Source organism: Zosterops lateralis (genome assembly GCF_965231275.1).
Source record: "Zosterops lateralis genome assembly, chromosome: 7".
In the NCBI taxonomy this organism is placed as follows: domain Eukaryota; kingdom Metazoa; phylum Chordata; class Aves; order Passeriformes; family Zosteropidae; genus Zosterops; species Zosterops lateralis.
The window spans coordinates 19,252,593-19,270,855 of NC_139767.1; the positions used below are offsets into that span (position 1 = coordinate 19,252,593).

General features: G+C 37.6%; 1 protein-coding gene across 1 annotated transcript in view; it reads left to right on the forward strand.

Annotated features, from left to right (window-relative positions):
* LRP2 (LDL receptor related protein 2) overlaps positions 1 to 18,263 on the forward strand; it is a gene marked incomplete at its 5' end in the record, with an annotated part of 115,204 nt that overhangs the window by 18,199 nt on the left and 78,742 nt on the right. The window contains 9 exon segments of the mRNA XM_083864833.1: positions 290 to 412; positions 2,813 to 2,929; positions 11,577 to 11,687; positions 11,809 to 11,922; positions 12,396 to 12,512; positions 13,279 to 13,422; positions 14,805 to 14,924; positions 16,681 to 16,809; positions 17,928 to 18,097. Of these exon segments, the coding sequence (XP_083720959.1) occupies positions 290 to 412; positions 2,813 to 2,929; positions 11,577 to 11,687; positions 11,809 to 11,922; positions 12,396 to 12,512; positions 13,279 to 13,422; positions 14,805 to 14,924; positions 16,681 to 16,809; positions 17,928 to 18,097 (1,145 nt within the window).

Here is an 18,263-nt window from a genome sequence, read left to right on the forward strand (position 1 = left end):
ATCTCCCTTCTAGAGGAGCTTGTGTCTCCAGGGGGGATATAAGGCTGAAGAGTCTATGCAGAAGTTTACTAAGTTGAATTTCGCCTTTGAGCATCCTTTTGCTGGTCCAATTTCCCCGCTGTGATCTGTCCATTTTCTTTGATCTGTTAAATGCTTCATGTGTTTCATGGAAGTTACAATTCAGTGACACTTGAACCTTAGACCTTCTTTTCCCTTATGCAATTATTTTCTTTGAAAGTGCTTTCCCAGATGTCTGTGAAATTACAATTTTTTTCATTGCTTACGCTAGCACAACCTACCTGTGAGGGAAATCAGTTTCAGTGTCAGACTGATGGGGAATGTATTCCACAGTCATGGGTTTGTGATGATGAGGAGGATTGTGAAGATGGCTCAGATGAACATCAACAATGTCGTAAGTATTTCAACTTCCAGTGTTATACCAGCTTTCTGAAATAATGTAATTTACATGGCAGGATATTGAAAACATACAGAAACAAACCTTCTGTAATTACAGAAGTCTCTTTAAAGTATTTCTAGAAATAAAATAATCTGAAGTCTGAAGTAGATAAAATACAGAAGATACGTCTAAAAAGATATCTCCAGGTCTTGAAATCTGAAAATTACTCATGTTTCTTTTAATTAAAAAAATGTATATACTAGTTTTATATTTGATAAAAAATTTAGTAATTTTAAAAATGGTGAAATGTGTATATTACTATATCTGCTGTATTCATTGGCTACCAAAATTCACACTGGCATCGCAGAATTATATATAACAAAATTTAATTATTTTTAGAAATTTATTGGCATATAAAACAGGAGGAATTATCAAAAATCAGCAAAGATTGATAAATATTCTTGTACGGTTTTCAGCAATGCTGTTTAGTAGCATTATTATTTAGAATTAACAGAGCCATTCTTTCTCACACTCAGAGAAGACAAATATCTATGATCTTGGTGTCTGGTGGGAGTCTAGTCTTTCATTATAATTTGGACAGCTCAAACTTAGAACATAATTCTGATTAGTATTTCACTTTAAACATGCTAAACAGTGTATTATTCATGTCTGAATTACTGTTTTCAAGTAAAGTGTTTAGTGTTCTCTGTACAGTTTAGATCAAGAAAATAATTTACCTGCCTAACTGCCCAGCCATAGACTTGCCTCTTTTCTTAGTATTGATAGACAAATAAAATATATTACTCTGGCTTAGAATTTCATGGCTAAGCATTTGAAGGGCTGTAATACATGCCAGAGTGGTGAACGGTGAACTGATTACTGCACCAAATTACATTCTCTGCATTATTGCATAAAACACGAGAACAGCTGTAGTGTTCTAAAGAACATTTTTTCTGCCACTTCTAGTATTAAAATTTACTCTAAGTGATGAAGATAAGATTAATTTATTTTCATTTAGATTGTGTGTATAATTTTTTGATAACTTCTTTGAATTGAACAGCTCTAGAGCTACTCACCAACCCCTGAGGATGTTAAAATGTTTATTTTGGAAGGTTTTTGCTCACAAACTTGGTTTTGGCTTTTGTCTCTTGATTCCATCTTCATCCACTGAGGATGGAAAGTTTTGAATTGTATATAACTACCTTTTGACCCCCTCTTCCTCTGAGAAGGTGTCAGCACAACTGCTGGTTATGTTTTAACTAAAGAATCAGTAGATACAAAATGTAAAATGAGCTACAGCTCCGAGTTTGACTTTGGAACTGGGTCGCTATAACATTGTTCACCATGTACCGGTAAATCACGAGTGTCAGTATCTACGCAGTGGCACTCTGCTGCTGCTGCTGCTGCTTTTGAGTAATCTCCTGGTATTTGTCTTTGTTGTTGTAAAGGGACTTTTTATCCCAGTGTTTGGGAAAGCTAGAGGAAATTTTCCTCCTTGAAATATTACAAGTTTGTCTTGTGAAAACTGGCTGACAGCTCTGGAAGTTATACATGCAGAAATTAGTTTTACTTTACTGTCATGCTCTAGTTTTTCCTCATGACACTAATATCCCAGTAGCTGATGTTATTTTGGGAACACCGCTGACAGAAGGCGCATAGAGAGCCCTCGTAGGGCAGCTGATGACAAGATGCCAATGTATAGACTGGGATGATGTTGAGATACAACATGAGTTTGAAAGAAACAAATGTGCAGGTGGCAGAGGGAAGGAAAAGTTGGTAGTAAGCTTGCCCTTCAGCCATAACTTCACAGATTCATGTTAGTTTGCCTAAGAACTGAAAGTGTGATTTAGCTGTAGTGAATCAAAGTGGAATTCAACAGTTTTATGTGGTTGCTTTTTCCTGGCAGCTGTCAAGAGAAGAGACCTAGTCATTCTCAATTCTCCATTAGTTACATATGCGAACTATTCCTGACTGTTGAGGGCCTGGCTGTATCAGAAAACTTACCTTCAACTCTGCTGTGTTTACTTTGTGACACTCCAGCTGACTGAATAACTTACAGTTACTGACAGATTTTGACCCAGTAAATAAAAGAAGAGAAAACTTTAAATCAATGAGAATTGGTAATTTAATATTTTAGGCAGAGTAATTACAGGGAGATATTTTTTAATCTAAAGGTCAGTTCTTCAGTGGCAAAAAGCAGTGACCTTGCAGACTACAGGAGCCCTCCAAGAGCTGTGCTGTCTGCTATGTGCTTGTCAAGTGTTCTTTAATCCCCTTGAGTACACCAAGATACAGGGGGAGAAAGTGTTATACTGATATTTATGAGAAAGATGAAGTAGTTAAAGAGGAAGGAAAATATTTTTCCTCATAAAACAGGTTGATAGGAAAGACTGACTGTGTGGCTGTTTGTTGCAGCGGGAAGGACATGCTCAAGTCAGCAGTTCACGTGTTCCAATGGACAGTGCATCCCGAGCGCGTACTGGTGTGATCGAGTGGAGGACTGCACTGATGGGACAGATGAAAGAGCCTGCCGTGAGTCTAAACTCCTAGCACAAGATCTGGTTTCATCTCATCTCTCTGTGGCATTTTAATACATTTGTAAGATTAAAGGGCTTGTTGATAGACAGGATGACCACAATATGCTTTTTGTTACAAGAGTTTCATTTCAGATTCTTCTGTGTATTAGAGCTGATGTTCTGATACAGATCTATTACCACAGAACTCAAGTGCAAACTGCCACCGCAGGATCAGATCATACTGTTTCTCATTTTCTGAAAGATAATTAATATTGCACTGTAAAAAGGCAACCATATTTAATTGACTTATGGCTTTGGGACACTCGAAGCTAACTTTTCTGAAGTTTTTAATATTGTTTTTGCATACTCCGTATGAAGTCAGTGCTAGTCTGTACAGAAAAGCAAAATTTGACTCCAAATGACTTGAGGAGATTTGATCCCTTCAAAAACATTTTATTCTAGACTGTAGTTTCCTGTGGAGATGATTTAGTCATATTGTATTCAGATGAGTGTTTATATTGTGCCAACAAAATGCAGATGGACAAGTAGTTTTTTCTCTCTAGCTTCCCCAGAGTTGAGGCTGCCTGTCTGGTCACAGTCTCCCTAAATTCTGGCCTAGGTTGAATACTGATGGAAAGGAAAACTGACCACAGAATAGAGGCTAGTTTTTCAGAAATGTTTTTGTCTAGTACCTACATAACAGTGTGTAACAGGCATGTCTGTTCATTGTTATTCTTAAGGAAAAGCTTCACACATCCTGAGTGACATCTAACATATAAGCTGTTATTCCAGCTGTTAGAACATAATGTGCCTTTGGGAAACAGACATAGCTGTAAATTTCACTTAGAACCAGACCCAGGGCAGGAGGTGGGGGGAGAGGCTGGGGTAGTAATGGGTGGGCAAAGAAGCAAAGAAATGAAATTTTGTTAATGGTTGTGCTTAGGGGGGAAAAAAGGGCATATGCTGTGTAAAGGAAGACTATATGGTCATTTGACTGCTGAAATGGTTTATCCTTGACACACAAGCGGCTAAAATTGCCCCTATGTAGAGTGAAAGAGGATTTAGGACTATAGGATACTCTGGAATAAAATGCTACTGAGTCATCCAGCTTGGAATTTTTCATGTGATAGATGCACAGCCACTGCTGAAGTCACCAATATAAATGGCTAAAAGCCAAGATTCAAAGTACTCCATCTCATTGCTGGAAAAATGTCTTCTGCGGTTTGGCTTTTTTTTCTCTTAAAGAGTAAGAAATGAAGTTGGTTTCATGTCACACATGAAAAAAAATCCTGAAGAAAAGATATCTGTGTTAAGAATGTAGTATCCCTGAATTAAAGAACTGGAACAGCTAGCATCTCTGAGAAACCTGTGAGCAGTCACTGAATACAGCACGGAACAACCAGGTGCCATGGTCTGATTGTTATAACACAGTAAATCTGTGTCAGTCTGGGGGGTGGAGTCCTAACGGGAGTGGATGATACTTAAAACTCTTTTTTCAAACTAGAAGATGCTGTGATGTTTAAAATTGAAGAGCACATTTTATTTCATGTTTAATTAAGCTAGGTAAATTAAAAAGGCTCTTAGGAAAGGGCCCTCTAGATACATTAACAGTAGCACTCTACTGCTGTGGGGGAAATCCAGTCATTGCTGCATCAGCAAATCGCCCCGTGACTGTTGTGGGGGCAGCATATTTAGCCCCAAGGAGAGGGACTGCCTCCTATCATTCAACAGCCTCTACTCTGGTTTATTAGAATATGTGTTGACAGTCCTTCTGAGACAGAAGAATAACTGTGACTTGGAACCTTGAAAGTAGGTTGGACTAGTTTAAAGAAATGTGACAGTGCTGAAGACAAGAGAATCCAAGAAGAATGTAATGACAAGACCCTTGAGGAAGGCTGGTTAATTTTATTGCCTTTTTGTCTTTGCAAGGACTGGAACTTTCAACAGAAGCCATAAAATAAAATTTACAATTTGGTGCTTTTATGATTAACTGTATAGTACAGATTAGTGTGATTTCTTTGGAGCAGATTCTAAGACTTGCTTTGAATGTTTCATTTTTCCCAGTGTTTAGTGTATTTCCTTTTCCACATTATCCAATATAAACAAATGTAAGAGGAATAGTACTATTTTGTCACTAAATTCCCCTTATTTAATTTTAAACGTTTATTTAGTTTTATTTAGTTTTAAACGTTTTCATAAATGAAAATGAAGCAACAAAAGAATAACAAAACAAATAACAAATGACAAATAACAAATAACAAATGAATAACAAAAGAATAAAGCTATTTATAATTGATTCTGGTGTTTCATGGAGCATAACAAAATGCAAACTTAGGTCTCTTTACTTATGCTTTGCACTTGCTCATCTGTCTGGAAACAGATTTAGATTGTAAAGAGGATAAAGTTGTATTCCTGAATAAGTAACATTATTTAAGAAAGTAGTCAAATGCAAAATGTCACCAATATAAAGTAAGTCTGCAGTTAAACATGTAAAAAACCAGAACAAAGGAATTCAGAGCTTTAGTTCATTTTATTGCTAATAGGATTAAGAGCAAGGGAAAACTACCCATGCAGAGGCTAAGATAAACATCAGAACAAAGCTTCAGCTACAGGTTATACAATTAGTGCACTGAAGCTGTTTTGATTTCATAAAATTATGGCTTTTAATTTTTTTAAATACACATATCAGGCTGTTTCCTCACTTTTTTGAATAGTCAGCAGTTAGCAAATACTTCAATTTTATAACTTTAGAAACATAGAATAAAATGGCAGGCTATTTGGGGTAGCAAATGCTTTTTGGGACTAAGCGGCCAATACTGGTATAATTTTTCTGTTACATTCTTTATTTCTCTCAGTTAAGATAGAATTCTCTCTCCTGCCTCAGCTGCATAGATGAAAAATGAAAATCCCAGCCATGTCCATTTTGCTTTGCTGTGAGAGAACAACCTTTGTGGATACTGCTCAGGCAGCTGAGGGCTATGCTGATGCTGTGAGGGAGAGAGGGGCAGTACTTTAAAGATACACTGTTGAAGCTAGTGGGCTGAGTGTGGGCCAGGACACACTGGATTTTTGATTCTAATTTTGATGTTGAGTTGCTGCCATAGGTCAGCTGCCTAACCTGTGAACTCCTGCCTCTTGTTTGCTATGCTAAATAGCTGTTGTGGTCAGGAAATGGACAGGCAGCTCTGGGATTAATTTGCAGAGACCAGGGTGAAAGTGAACAAAGATCAACAACTGAAGAGATTGTAAGGGAAATAGTCCAAGAAAGAAGAAAAAGGCCATAGTCAGAGACCAATATTTTGGATGTTGGATAAATTACATGTAGAAGCTATAGAATGAGGGAGAAGTTCAGGCTAAAGGAAATATCTCCACCATGAAGAGTTTGGGACAGGGAGGTAACGAAACTGGAGCAATCTAAGGCAGGCAGCCAAAGACTAGTCTCAGGGGTCAAAATCAGGAATTAAGGCCAGGAATGAGGGTCTGATCTGTCTGCCAGCTCTGAAAGCATCTCTGCTATTAACACTGCCTGCTATTATGTAGCTCATAGTACTCTTGGGCTTGGAGTTAAGTCTCTATCCTGGTGTCTCTGGTAGGCTGTGAGCTGTCTGGCCAATGCTTTGACCACTATAAGGTGGTGACTCATGGCAGTGAATCAAACCTTATTTTGTAAAATGTTTTTACGTGTTGCAATAAAAGACACCTGTTAGTAGGAAATTGCCTTTTTTCTTTTCCTTTCATTTCTACTCCTTGTAACATGGGTGGGGTTATGGAAGCTTACACTGTTGACTGTGTGACAGAAATCAGCTTGTGCTGAATCAAATACTAGTTGCAACTATTTCCTGTTGCTGTTTTTGTATGGATTTATTTCCAGCTTGCAGAACAGAAGTGTTAGACATAGCACAAAATAATGTAGGTTTAGCAATTCCTGTGACATAGGTTTCAAATACCTTCCAGGTGTCCATTGAATGATACCATTTAAGTATGTTAGCAACTGTTGCCTCAAAACAGTTACAAGGACCAAGGTGCTTCATCTGTCATTTGTGCTGGTGTTTGCCAGTTACTTATATTTTGCAACTGAAGCATTGGCATGCATCAGGGAGACAGATTGTGTAGAAGTATTTTGGCTAAGAAAATGCCTGAGGGGAGGGAAGAGAAAGAAGAGCTCCCTTTCTTCCTGAGCATTGGAATGAACATAGGTGAAAACATTCCCCCTGTTTTCACAAAGCTCGTATTATCTTCCAGGAATTGTCATGACTACAGAAACATTTCTTCTTTTTAGTTTTCTGTAAAATCCACCACAGGTTTTTTGGGAGGAGAAGGTAAAGGAAAGACTATTTATGTTGGAGGATATTAACTATTCAAAATGAGGTGAAAGAAAACCGTGTTTTGTTTTGGTTTTTTTCTGTCCCTTCTGTCTCTTAATGTTGTGTTTGTATTGTCTCCTTTCACTCTCTTGTACATCTGTATTCCCAGACCTCCTTAGGTACAAACTACCTACCTTGTCCTTTTAATTCAGAACCTTATCCTTCCTTTTTTGCTCTTTCTAGTCCATTTGTCACCAACATAGAAAGAAAAATGTTCCATTGCCTGGAAGAGAACACCTTCAAGTCATTCACAGAGTACTGACACTTTTCCCACATGCCCCCTACAACAGAGACAGTATGATCAATTTCTCTGATTGTTATCAGTTCTGTTATCAGCACAGCTGTGGGATTTTATATTCAAATGCAGTAATCTTCAATCAGGTGTTCTTGGGTTTGATCACCTGAGATTCAGGTGGTTTAGAGTCTTTTGCCCTCTGAGAGGCCCCAAGCCAGACACAAGAAAGAGGCGGAGTCTTCAAGGTCTTGTTTCTCAAGGTTTCTTGTGTCGTTTGTTATTTCTTATCTTACAATTTTCTCTGTGCCCGGCCTAGGTCTGGTCAGCAGCACGGACATGAGGCGACTCCCCCCAGATGGGGCATCGCTCTCCTCTTATAAGATAATTACATGTCTATTATTTACAATTACGTGTCAATACCTATCACCTATACTAAAAAGGTGACTTTTACTCTGACCCAATCTCCTTGAGCTACTTTGTGCCACCGTCACTGCAGAAAATGGAGGCCAGGGGAGAAGAAGAAGAACCAAGGACACCACCCTAAATCCTCCATCTTGTTCCCATTCAGCTCCATTCTAAAAACCCAAAACTACACAATTTTCTACCCTGTACTAAGCTAAACTACTGTTTTTCACACCTTTGTGGTTTGCAATTCTTCTCTCAATGTTGGAGGCCTTTCCCATGGATTGAAATCAAAGCCAGGGTCTTCCTGGGCTCTGTGCCAGGGTCTCCAACCCCCCTGGACCAGCTCCACACACCCCTGTCCAGGATTCAAACCCTCTTGCTCCTGTCCCAGACATCTCTGCTGAGGTCCCTGACCTCTTGGGACACCCAAAGGGATGCCCTGGACTCCGACAAGGTGTGTGCAGAGAAATCTTAGTTTAAATAAAAATTCAAATAAAAGCCAAGAAAAGTTTATTTTGCAAGCTCCAAATGCAGTGACTGATGTAAGACCTTTCCACTTAAATTTAAAATGTTGTGATACTCACTTTCCAACTTCATTTGCTGGAGTGATTTTCATTGAGCTGGATTGTACAGGTCTTTCAGTTTTAGGAATTAATCCCATTCCTCCCCTCTTGCTGCCAAGGTTCAGATTCTTCTTTTCCTTTTAAGAAGTCCTCATTAGGAGTAGAAGGAGTCTAGGAGTCCCCATAGGAGTAGAAGAACTAAGCTCATGACTAATGTTTTCTAAATTTTAGAGAAAAAGAAGGGGAGTTTAAATCCTGGAGTTTTTGCAATTACAGGGACAGTCATTCCTTTGTCTTCAGATATCCTAGTATTGTTATGAAGTTCTATTTTGGCTTCCTTCATTCTCTCATCATTAAGCCCTCAGAGAAGCCAGCATTTCTTCCTTGATTCTTTTATCTTTTCTACTTCTCCTCACATAAAACTAACCCAGCAACTTAGGAACTGTCCTGATGGCACAGATGTTCCTGAACCATGCAGTGCATTGGCTACAGCCTTTGGTGTAGCTCACAGTTTTGCCAGTTTTCATGAGACTTAGTTTTTAATGCACCAAATAATTAAAACCAATTTATTAAAATAATATGCTGTAAGGTGCAGAGTACAATCTGCAATGCAGAATGTAGTAAAAAATATCTTTCAGTTCAGTGAGGAGGCTGTGATCAGAACTATCATTTACTAACCTTGGTCTTTTGACAAGGGATTGGAAATGGGATTACCTGTACAGAGTTAAATATTAAATTAATCTCCATCAGGCTTTTCAAAGAATGTTCTTGCTTGTGCAAGCACAATTAAAATAAAGAATCTGTATACCAGTTTTGAAAAGAGAATAAGAAAAAAAGCATTTGTTCAAATTCTAGTAAAACACCAATTTAGTCAGAATATATATTTTGAAGTATCTTCAAAACATCTTTACTTATGGCTCTTTGTATTTTTTATAGTGATTGTGTTTATACAATACACTAGACTTTATAATATAATAAAGATTTTGCTAGGCTGAGGGCATTTCCAGGCCTGCTGCTGGAGAGAAGACTTTGACAAAGTTTCCCTTCTTGTAAGGGAGTTTAATATAAGCTTAAGAAAATCTTATTACTGGCTAGATGCTTAGTCTGCCTGGGCATTCTTGAAGAAACTGGCAGTGCAATGCAATGGGTTCAATTGTTTATTTGCTTGACATCAGTCCATTTGAAACAGTTTGGAACATCACTGGAAGTATTTCTGTGGGATATGAAGGAAAGTGAGGAAAATTACAAACCCACCCATTATACATGCCATGGGAGCTTTTCTACTTCAGTGCATTTACAAGCACATACCTTGTATTCCTCCTTTTCTTCCAGTCTGCCCTATAATACAGTGTACTGCCATAGCTGTTTCTGCTGGGCCTTAGAACTCCTGATGGCTCCTCCCTGTTACGCCTTCTGTGCTTTCAGACAGGGAAGAAGCATTAATTCCATGGTGAACTTTAAACTTGGCCCCAGGTCAGGCCTTTCTTTAGTCCTTTCTGTAGGCAGAGCTAACACCTCAAAACACATCTTATTTCCAAAGTGTTATGAATTTTCTCTAAGGCTACTGAAGCAAGAGAAGGATGTATTAGAAAGGTGATTGTCTGGTTGAGAAGTGGGACCAAATAATACTTAGGGCACATATTGACATTGTCAGACTTTGAGAATGGAAGATTGGGAACTATCACTAGAAGGCCACAGGTAGAAATGCTGTAGCTGGAACTCTGCTAATCTGCAAGTACTGTTCTTTGATCAGGCACACTCTGTTCCTACATGCAGGTTGCTGCTTTATATTAACTGCAGTGAAAACAAATGAAATGTAAATGAATCAGCTGGGGAGATAGTCAGGCTAGACTTGTAGTGGACGTGAACACAGCTACTTATCCTCTCATTTTAACAATGTAACAGTTAATATCACATAAGCCTATTCCATAGGCAATTGAAATTTTGTGGGAATGTGATAATACACAGAACAGCAGAAGCAAGCAAAACAGTTTGCCACTGTCTGCAGAAATTGCAGGTTTCTTGATATCTGCTTGAAGCAATTTTATAACCCATGTTTTGGATTCCAAGGGTATGAATGGAAATGTGCCTAAGTGAGAGCCTTCTCTATCTGCTTTATTAACTCCTAGAGAAGTAAAATGGGATAAGAATTCAATCTGAAAATCTAAAATGTCCAAAATGTTATTTGGCTCTTCTGTGCCTTGAGTTCATTTATCTTCTATGTAGAGACAAAGGTTCAATAAATCTAATTTCTAAAATTACCAATTCTTTGCTTTCTTAGTTGCCATTTGACCAAAAAATGTAAATTTTGTCTACATAGGAACAAGCTAAACTATGAGGTCATGTTCTTCTACTCAACTCTAGCATGTGCATATGTTTAATGTGTTGGATATTTCCACTGACCTCACTGACTGCTTGTATGAATAATGTTCTCAGAATTTCTTTTAAGTAATTTGAAACAATGCCTTGTATTTGCATATGGGTCATCTGTATAAGTAAAATATCCAAAACCTAAATAGTCATTATTTCTGCAGAATCTGTTTTTTTTTGTGAAGGGAGGAGCAAGTAATAAAAAACAGTAGTTCTAACATAGTTCATGGAATTTCATATCCTTGACTTAATTGGAACAAAACCATAAAAACCTGAGGTCTCTGAGTTTGAGAACTCAAGACACTTGAAGAGGACCTAGGAACTGTAAATTGCAGGAAATCCTTTGCTATCTAAACACTTTATTAAGATCAGGATAATGTAAAAAACTGAGGTACATATAAATGTTCACTGTTTCCTTTCTTTTTATGTTCCATTGCTTTCTATCATATTGTAAGCTGTTTGGGTTGCAAATCTTTTGGGGGTGTGGGAAGGCATTTGATTTTTCTCTTGTTGCTTGCAAGGTTTTGTAGCATCCATCTAGAGGATATTCTTTAATATCTGTTGGCAAAGACAGTATACTGTATACATGGATTACTAGTACAGGACTACTAGTAATGGAGTTTTGATTTCCCTTTTTCCTTTAAACCAAGATATACTGTTGACACTAGATGGATATGACTAATTATAGTCTAACTTCATGCTAATATAAAGAATTTTTTATTTTAGACTATCCAAGGTGTGAACAGTTATCATGTGCAAATGGAGCATGTTTTAATGCAAGTCAGCGATGTGATGGCAAAGTTGATTGCAGAGATTCTTCTGATGAAGCTAATTGCAGTAAGTCCCCTGTGTGGAGTGATCCCAAAAAAATTTGATTTATAGACCTTCTTTTGGAGCTAAACACTGTGGTATTCTGACAGATTTTCTGTCTGCGTTTCTGTATTATTTTTTTTTTCAGCACGTGGATGTTCCAGTACGCAGTTCCAGTGTGCTAATGGAGAGTGCATCCCGCGAGCCTTTATCTGTGACCATGATGACGACTGTGGAGATAGGAGTGATGAAAACTCTTGCAGTATGATGTTTCTTTTTTTCCCCCCTTTCTTCAACTGTTTTACTAAGACCTGGTTCAAGCAGATAGCAGGAAGCAGATTGCTTGACTGTACAGCCATCAAAAGCTAATCACTGTTCTACAAGTACTCCTTTGTATAGAAAGATGAAAATTGCAGTGCTACTTTGATAGACTTTGTTTTTTGCTGCTAAGTTCCTGGGTATGTTGTTACTATTTGAATTTCCTGGATTGAGTGACAATCTGGTTCTTAATACGTATAGTTACACTTATGTTGTAATTTTTTTAATTTCAGCATGAATCAAAGGTAATTCATACCCAAATGAGAAGAAACCAGCAGTGTTTGCAATTTATACAAAATATGGAACTGCCTAAGTTTTTTAGGAGATATAATAAATGATCATATATGAGACAATATTGTTATTTTTAACCTTTTAGCTGCTTAGAGCAGTTAGATTTTCTTATGTTTCTTTCTGTAGCTTATGCAACTTGCAGAGGCAATTTCTTCACTTGCCCAAGTGGCCGTTGCATTCATCAGAGCTGGATTTGCGATGGCGACGATGATTGTGAAGACAATGAAGATGAAAAAGGATGTGGTAAATACTATTGCTAACTTCCAATGGTGTTTTCAGAGGAAGATGACATTAACCTACATCTATGAAATTTAGACCAGTCAAGATGTTCTGAATACATTTCATTTCTTTTAAAACCTTAGAATTCCACCTTCATTTTTATTTCTTTTTTATAAACTTTGGCAATATTTTTCTTATTGTGTGTGAGAATTATTGTGATACCGAGTATGATGCAAACTCAGTTTAGCATATAGCGATTTTTTTTTTTTTAATGTATATTCTCTTTTATATTTTGTTTTGGTTCTTCTGCATGTGGAGATTTTTTGGGTATCTGTTAAGAGACATGAGGCTTCTAGTAACCAAGACCCATTGATTCAAAGTAACATTAACTCAGATCCTGCCAAGATTTGTCATGTGAGAAACAGAAGCTTTAACAAATGAATGTGTGAATGAGATTTTTTTTGTTGGCTTTTTCTAAGATGAACACTATGTTCTTCATCCAGACAACTATAGTTGCATTTCTGGTGCACTGGTTAGTTTAATGCTAAATGGTGTTACCATTTCTAACAAAACAGAAAACTAAAGGGATTCATGTGTTGTCTACCCAAGTATCACTGGCCTTGCAGTTTGAATGTAAAAGGAAGCATGACGAGTAAGTATGTCTTTCCCAGATGTGTGCTGGAAACGGAAACTGCATATCAAAGGATAGAAATGCTTTAGGAAGCTGTTAGAGAAGAAATTTTAGTCTTTGAAACATACTCTTCATAATTCTTGTTTTTCCTTTCTGTAGAAAGTGGTCGCCATGAATGCTACCCAGGAGAGTGGTCCTGCCCTGGATCAGGGCATTGCATTCCAATTGGGAAAGTGTGTGATGGAGCTGCAGACTGCCCTGAAGGAGAAGATGAAACTAACATCACTGCAGGCAGACACTGCAGTATGTATGAGGATGAAAAACATACACATAATAGCAGAAACATAAGCACTGAAATATTTTTACTTTTTTACATTTATAATTTACATATTTACTTTAGTCTCCTAAACAATACTGAAATTTTGGAAGCTCACTATTTTCATTGGCACCATTTCGACTGGATGATCTGAAAGAGGCATATAGGCTGCAAAGAGATAATTTCTTTTTAAAATTTGCCCATGAAATTTGACAAATAAGGATTTTAAATTGCTCTCCATACTCTAAAATATATTCATAGTCAGGGAAAGGTGTGCTATATGCCTTCTTTGTCTAAACATGTTTGTACCTTTGTGTAAGTAAGAAGTAATGATTTGTGCTGATTGGAACACAGCATTGAATCAGTATATCCTAAGTTTTGACAAATTCACTTTAAAGATTAGGATTTTTTAAAAAATCTTTTTACCTGGGATGTCTGTTTCTCCAGTTAGTGGTACACTGCATTTTTTCTGTTTGAGGCAATGGGCATGCATAGTTCCTGCTAAATTTCACTCTAATCCTACAAATATCAAATCCCTCTGAGGACAAGGACCAATGTATTTTAATTTCTTGGAAGATGGAAATTCCTATTAACAAAATCATGCCTTTTGGAATAGGTGGGCAGAAAAAAATAAGAGGAAATTAAATCTTATTGTAAAAAAGCACCTCTTGTTAGTTACAGCAGGTATGAGCTGCAAAGCAAGGCATTTAATAGAAGAAATTGAGGAAAAGGAAAATACTGACTTTCACCTCCTTCTTTGTCAAGTGTTTTACAATCATAACTGATTTGCCTGTCATTGAATTGTTTATTAAGTAGTAGTAGAAGGAAAAAAGAAAGATAAGGAAAGGATAGAGAAGCATTTGTCCATGACTACAATGCAAACAACATATTCTAATACATTGGAATGTTATACATATTCTTCTTAATATAACATAATAGAGTTTTTTCATATAGAAGGGTAAATGATGAGCCAATAGATGGAGCTCAAGGATATGTTGCTCACAAGTAGGTCTTGTGGAACCAGGGAAAATTTTGCTGCATTGCAGATGGCTTCCTCTGGTCACCCTTTTACACAGGACTTACCATTGGTGGTACATGTAATATTGATGCTTATCCTTTAAATCTCTTCTAAAAACCTATTAAAAATGTACTTTCTCTTCTGTGTTCCATGCCCTTGCTTGCATGTATGTATGTGTATGTGATTTTATGGAACTTTGTACATAATTTTTTCTGCAGATTGGTTTTCAGAAGCTGTACTTGAAATCGAAGGCTTATCATAGAAAAGACTTCAGCTTTGTAGCTCTTAATAAGGCAGAAAGCTGTTCTACTGGTGATAGGTGTGTTTCTGAGATATTTTATTATCTTTCAGACGTATCACACTGCGCTGCGCTGAGCTGCCAGTATCGCTGTCATTCCTCTCCCTCAGGAGGGATGTGCTATTGCCCTGCTGGATATATAATAAGTACCAATGACAGTCGTACTTGCATTGGTAAGTCAAGTCCAGGGATTACAGATATCCAGTACCTTCTCACAACCCATTGGGAGAGTTTGGATTCCAGGAAGGCGAGTTAGTTCAAACTGGGTGGATGTACTGGCAAATAGGAAATCTCAGGAACCAGCAAATGTATGAAAATTTTAATAGCACAATGGCAGCATGGTGACAGAAACAAACCAGAGAGTTATCATAAAAACCTCTTTCGCTTTGACCTAAAGACATAGTGACAGCATGATCAGGTTTAAAATATGTACTGTTGGATGGCTGGTTTATTATCAAAAGTTTTTACTGGTCTTAAAGTGTTAACATAGAGAGAGTTTGTTTCTGTCTCAGTGATGTGTGTTGCATGCTGGAAAAACAGTTAAGGATGTTGAATTGTTTGTTACTTCTGGAAAGTGGCTGTATATGAAGACAGCAGAACATTATACTTGAAAATAAAAGTGGTGTTTTGTATTTGCACTATGGAAAGGCTGTGTCTTCTGTGGGGTTTCAATATATACATAATTTACACGAAAAAGAAGAATATTTACATGAACGCGAAGGTAACTGTAAAGCTGCTGTAATGTGGCAGTACAAATCATTTGTCTCAGTAGCTGGCAATTGAGTAACTTCAGAATCATTAAAGTTAGCACTGCCAAGTAAAAGAAAAGGGGTAAATATCTCTTATGAATTTTCAACCCAATATATGGTGTTTGTGCTATTGAAAGTATTTCAGATGCTCAGTCTCTAATGAGATTTTTATATTTTTGGGAATACTGGGTGGCCTAAGGCTGTTTAAGCTGCAATGGCAGAATGGTTGCTCTTTGTAGAGACAGAGCAATAAGGCACAAAATTTCCTCCATTTTTTCACACTTTTGTGGGAAATACATGGACGACACATTCCCAAACCTGGTGCAGTCTCAGTGAGTCTTCTGTTGTTTTTGACTGTTCTGTAAACCTTACTTATCAGATCCTGGCTTGTAAATCTGAGTCAATGTATTTTGGTTTGCTGAAATCTAGGCATATATTTGTGATTGGAACAAAAATTGTCATGAAGGAATGGCTGACAGTCAGTACTGTATAATTCCAGATCCAGTACTTTACCTATATAGTATTTTGCATGCTGAGAGGAACTTTTTCTTGCTGATTCTGGTGCACACACAGCTTTTAATTGTAAATCAGATACCTGTTAGCATGGTACTAAATCTGAGCTAATAAACACTGTCTTCAATTAGGACTTAAAGGCTTAAGCACTGCACTAAAATAAAGGTGGGGCTCACCTTCAGAGTGAGCTTAAATCCAGCCAAGTCTTTGTGTGTGCCAAGTATAGAGATCTTTTGCAGGAAAAATATTTCATAGACATATTGTATATTGTGAAAAGTAGATAATGATGTCCCTTCAAATGATTTTCCCTTTTCTTCTGGCAGGTGTGATTTATTATTATTATTATTATTATTATTATTATTATTATTATTATTTTTGTTGTTGTTGTTGTTGTTGTTGTTGTTGTTGTTGTTGTTGTTGGTTGGTTAGTATTTTTTCACTGGGGAGCAGAAATGCAGGTAGGTCCTTGGGCAGGAAACACAGTTTTTTTGTTATCCAGAAATACAAAACTGAAACATTGTGAAAAAACATGCAAACCCTCTTTCTTCATGCTATAGTTTTGCAAATAGATATAAAGCAAGCAGAGAGGACGAACTTGCAGCTTCTTAATTACAACATGAATTTTATACAAAGCATTTTTTATAAATATGCCTTATTCACTTGACAGATTTTGATGATTGCCAAATGTGGGGTGTCTGTGACCAGCTGTGTGAAGATCGTGTGGGACATCACCAGTGCCACTGTGTGGAAGGTTATTTTCTAGAGCATCACCGGCATTGTCGGGCCAACACGTCAGGTTAGTGCACTTCAAGTGTCTTGTTGAGCAAATAGATAGAGCCAGGTAAAATGGGGTAGTTTTCATGTCTGTGCCACACAGCTCTCTTTGATTTTAACTCTGCCCTTAAGGACTTAGGACAGCTTCCAGAATATCAGCAAATGTCACAACTCTGTATCTGCTGGATTGTGTAGGTTGGTGTTGATTGCCTTTTCAGGGCTGCTTCTCCTCTAATTGACAAATGTCTTTTAGGCTCAATTGCTTTTTCAGCACTCCTGACTTGTGCACAGTTGGGAGGTTATTGCCGGAGAGCTCCTGAACAAAAAAAAAATCTTGTTTCTATGAGAGGCAGTTTTCTGTCATGCTCTTTATGGAACTTAGTGTCAAGAAATCAGGAAACCTCCTTTTTTCTAGAACTATGCCAGAAGACAGTTTTGCTGAATGGTGAGATCAAACACTTGCCTGTGAGAGAAGCCATGCTCTTAGCTTTGAGTGTCCCAGAGTCTGAACTCTGAGGAATACTTGTCTCTTAAGAGTGTAGTTCTTCATCAGTTGTAGGCTGCTGCTCTTGACCTCTTGGTCAGATCTAAAAGCAGGCCCCAGGAAAATCTGCTTTGTGGAGATGTAAATGTCCTAACAGGCTTTTGTGTAAGGCAGGTGCTCCTGTCTGCAGAGAATCGGTGGGGATGGGAGTTCCTGCTTGGCATAGTTGATTAGCAGTCTTGTTTCTTAGAAAAAGCAAAAACTGCTCAGTTTCCTCCCCCTTTTTTCTTTCTTCAGCCACATCTGCAAACCAGTCTTCAGCTCACAATTTTCTAAGTATTGTAGAGTACCTGCTATAAGTCAGTTTCACTGGGTTCATTTTACCTTTAATAGAAATAGTCTTTTGGTGTTTGCACAGGGCTTTTAAAAAAGTTTTACCTGGTAGGGCTTTAAATAGCTCTTCCTGCCTGATTTACCCCAAGTGTACAAACCGAAAGCAAATCACAGCAAGTTAGTACTCATATAGAAACATTTATACAGGTTGTAGTCCAAGCATCTATTTAAAACTTTGTGTCCAGTGTATATGAATCAGCAATGCCCATTTGCAAAATATCTTGCCTGCAGAGTAATCATATCTCTGTCACTCCTGCTTTCAGCTGGTGTTGCATCGATTATTTTTTCCAATGGCCGTGATTTACTGATTGGAGATCTTTATGGAAGAAGTTTTCGTACTTTGGTGCAGTCGCAGAATCGTGGAACTGCAGTTGGAGTGGACTTTCACTTTTACCTGCACAGAATCTTTTGGACTGACACAGTGCAAGATAAGGTTGGTAGAGATTTCAAGAAGAATGTATTTCTGTGTACCTGGAAGTAGAGAACTGCAAGAGGCAGAATGTGTTGATAGGCCCTCATTTTTGAGAGCCAAAGCTGGGTTTATTTTTGTTTTCTAACAAAAAAGCTCCTTGAAATGTTTTATGTTAATGACTGCATTT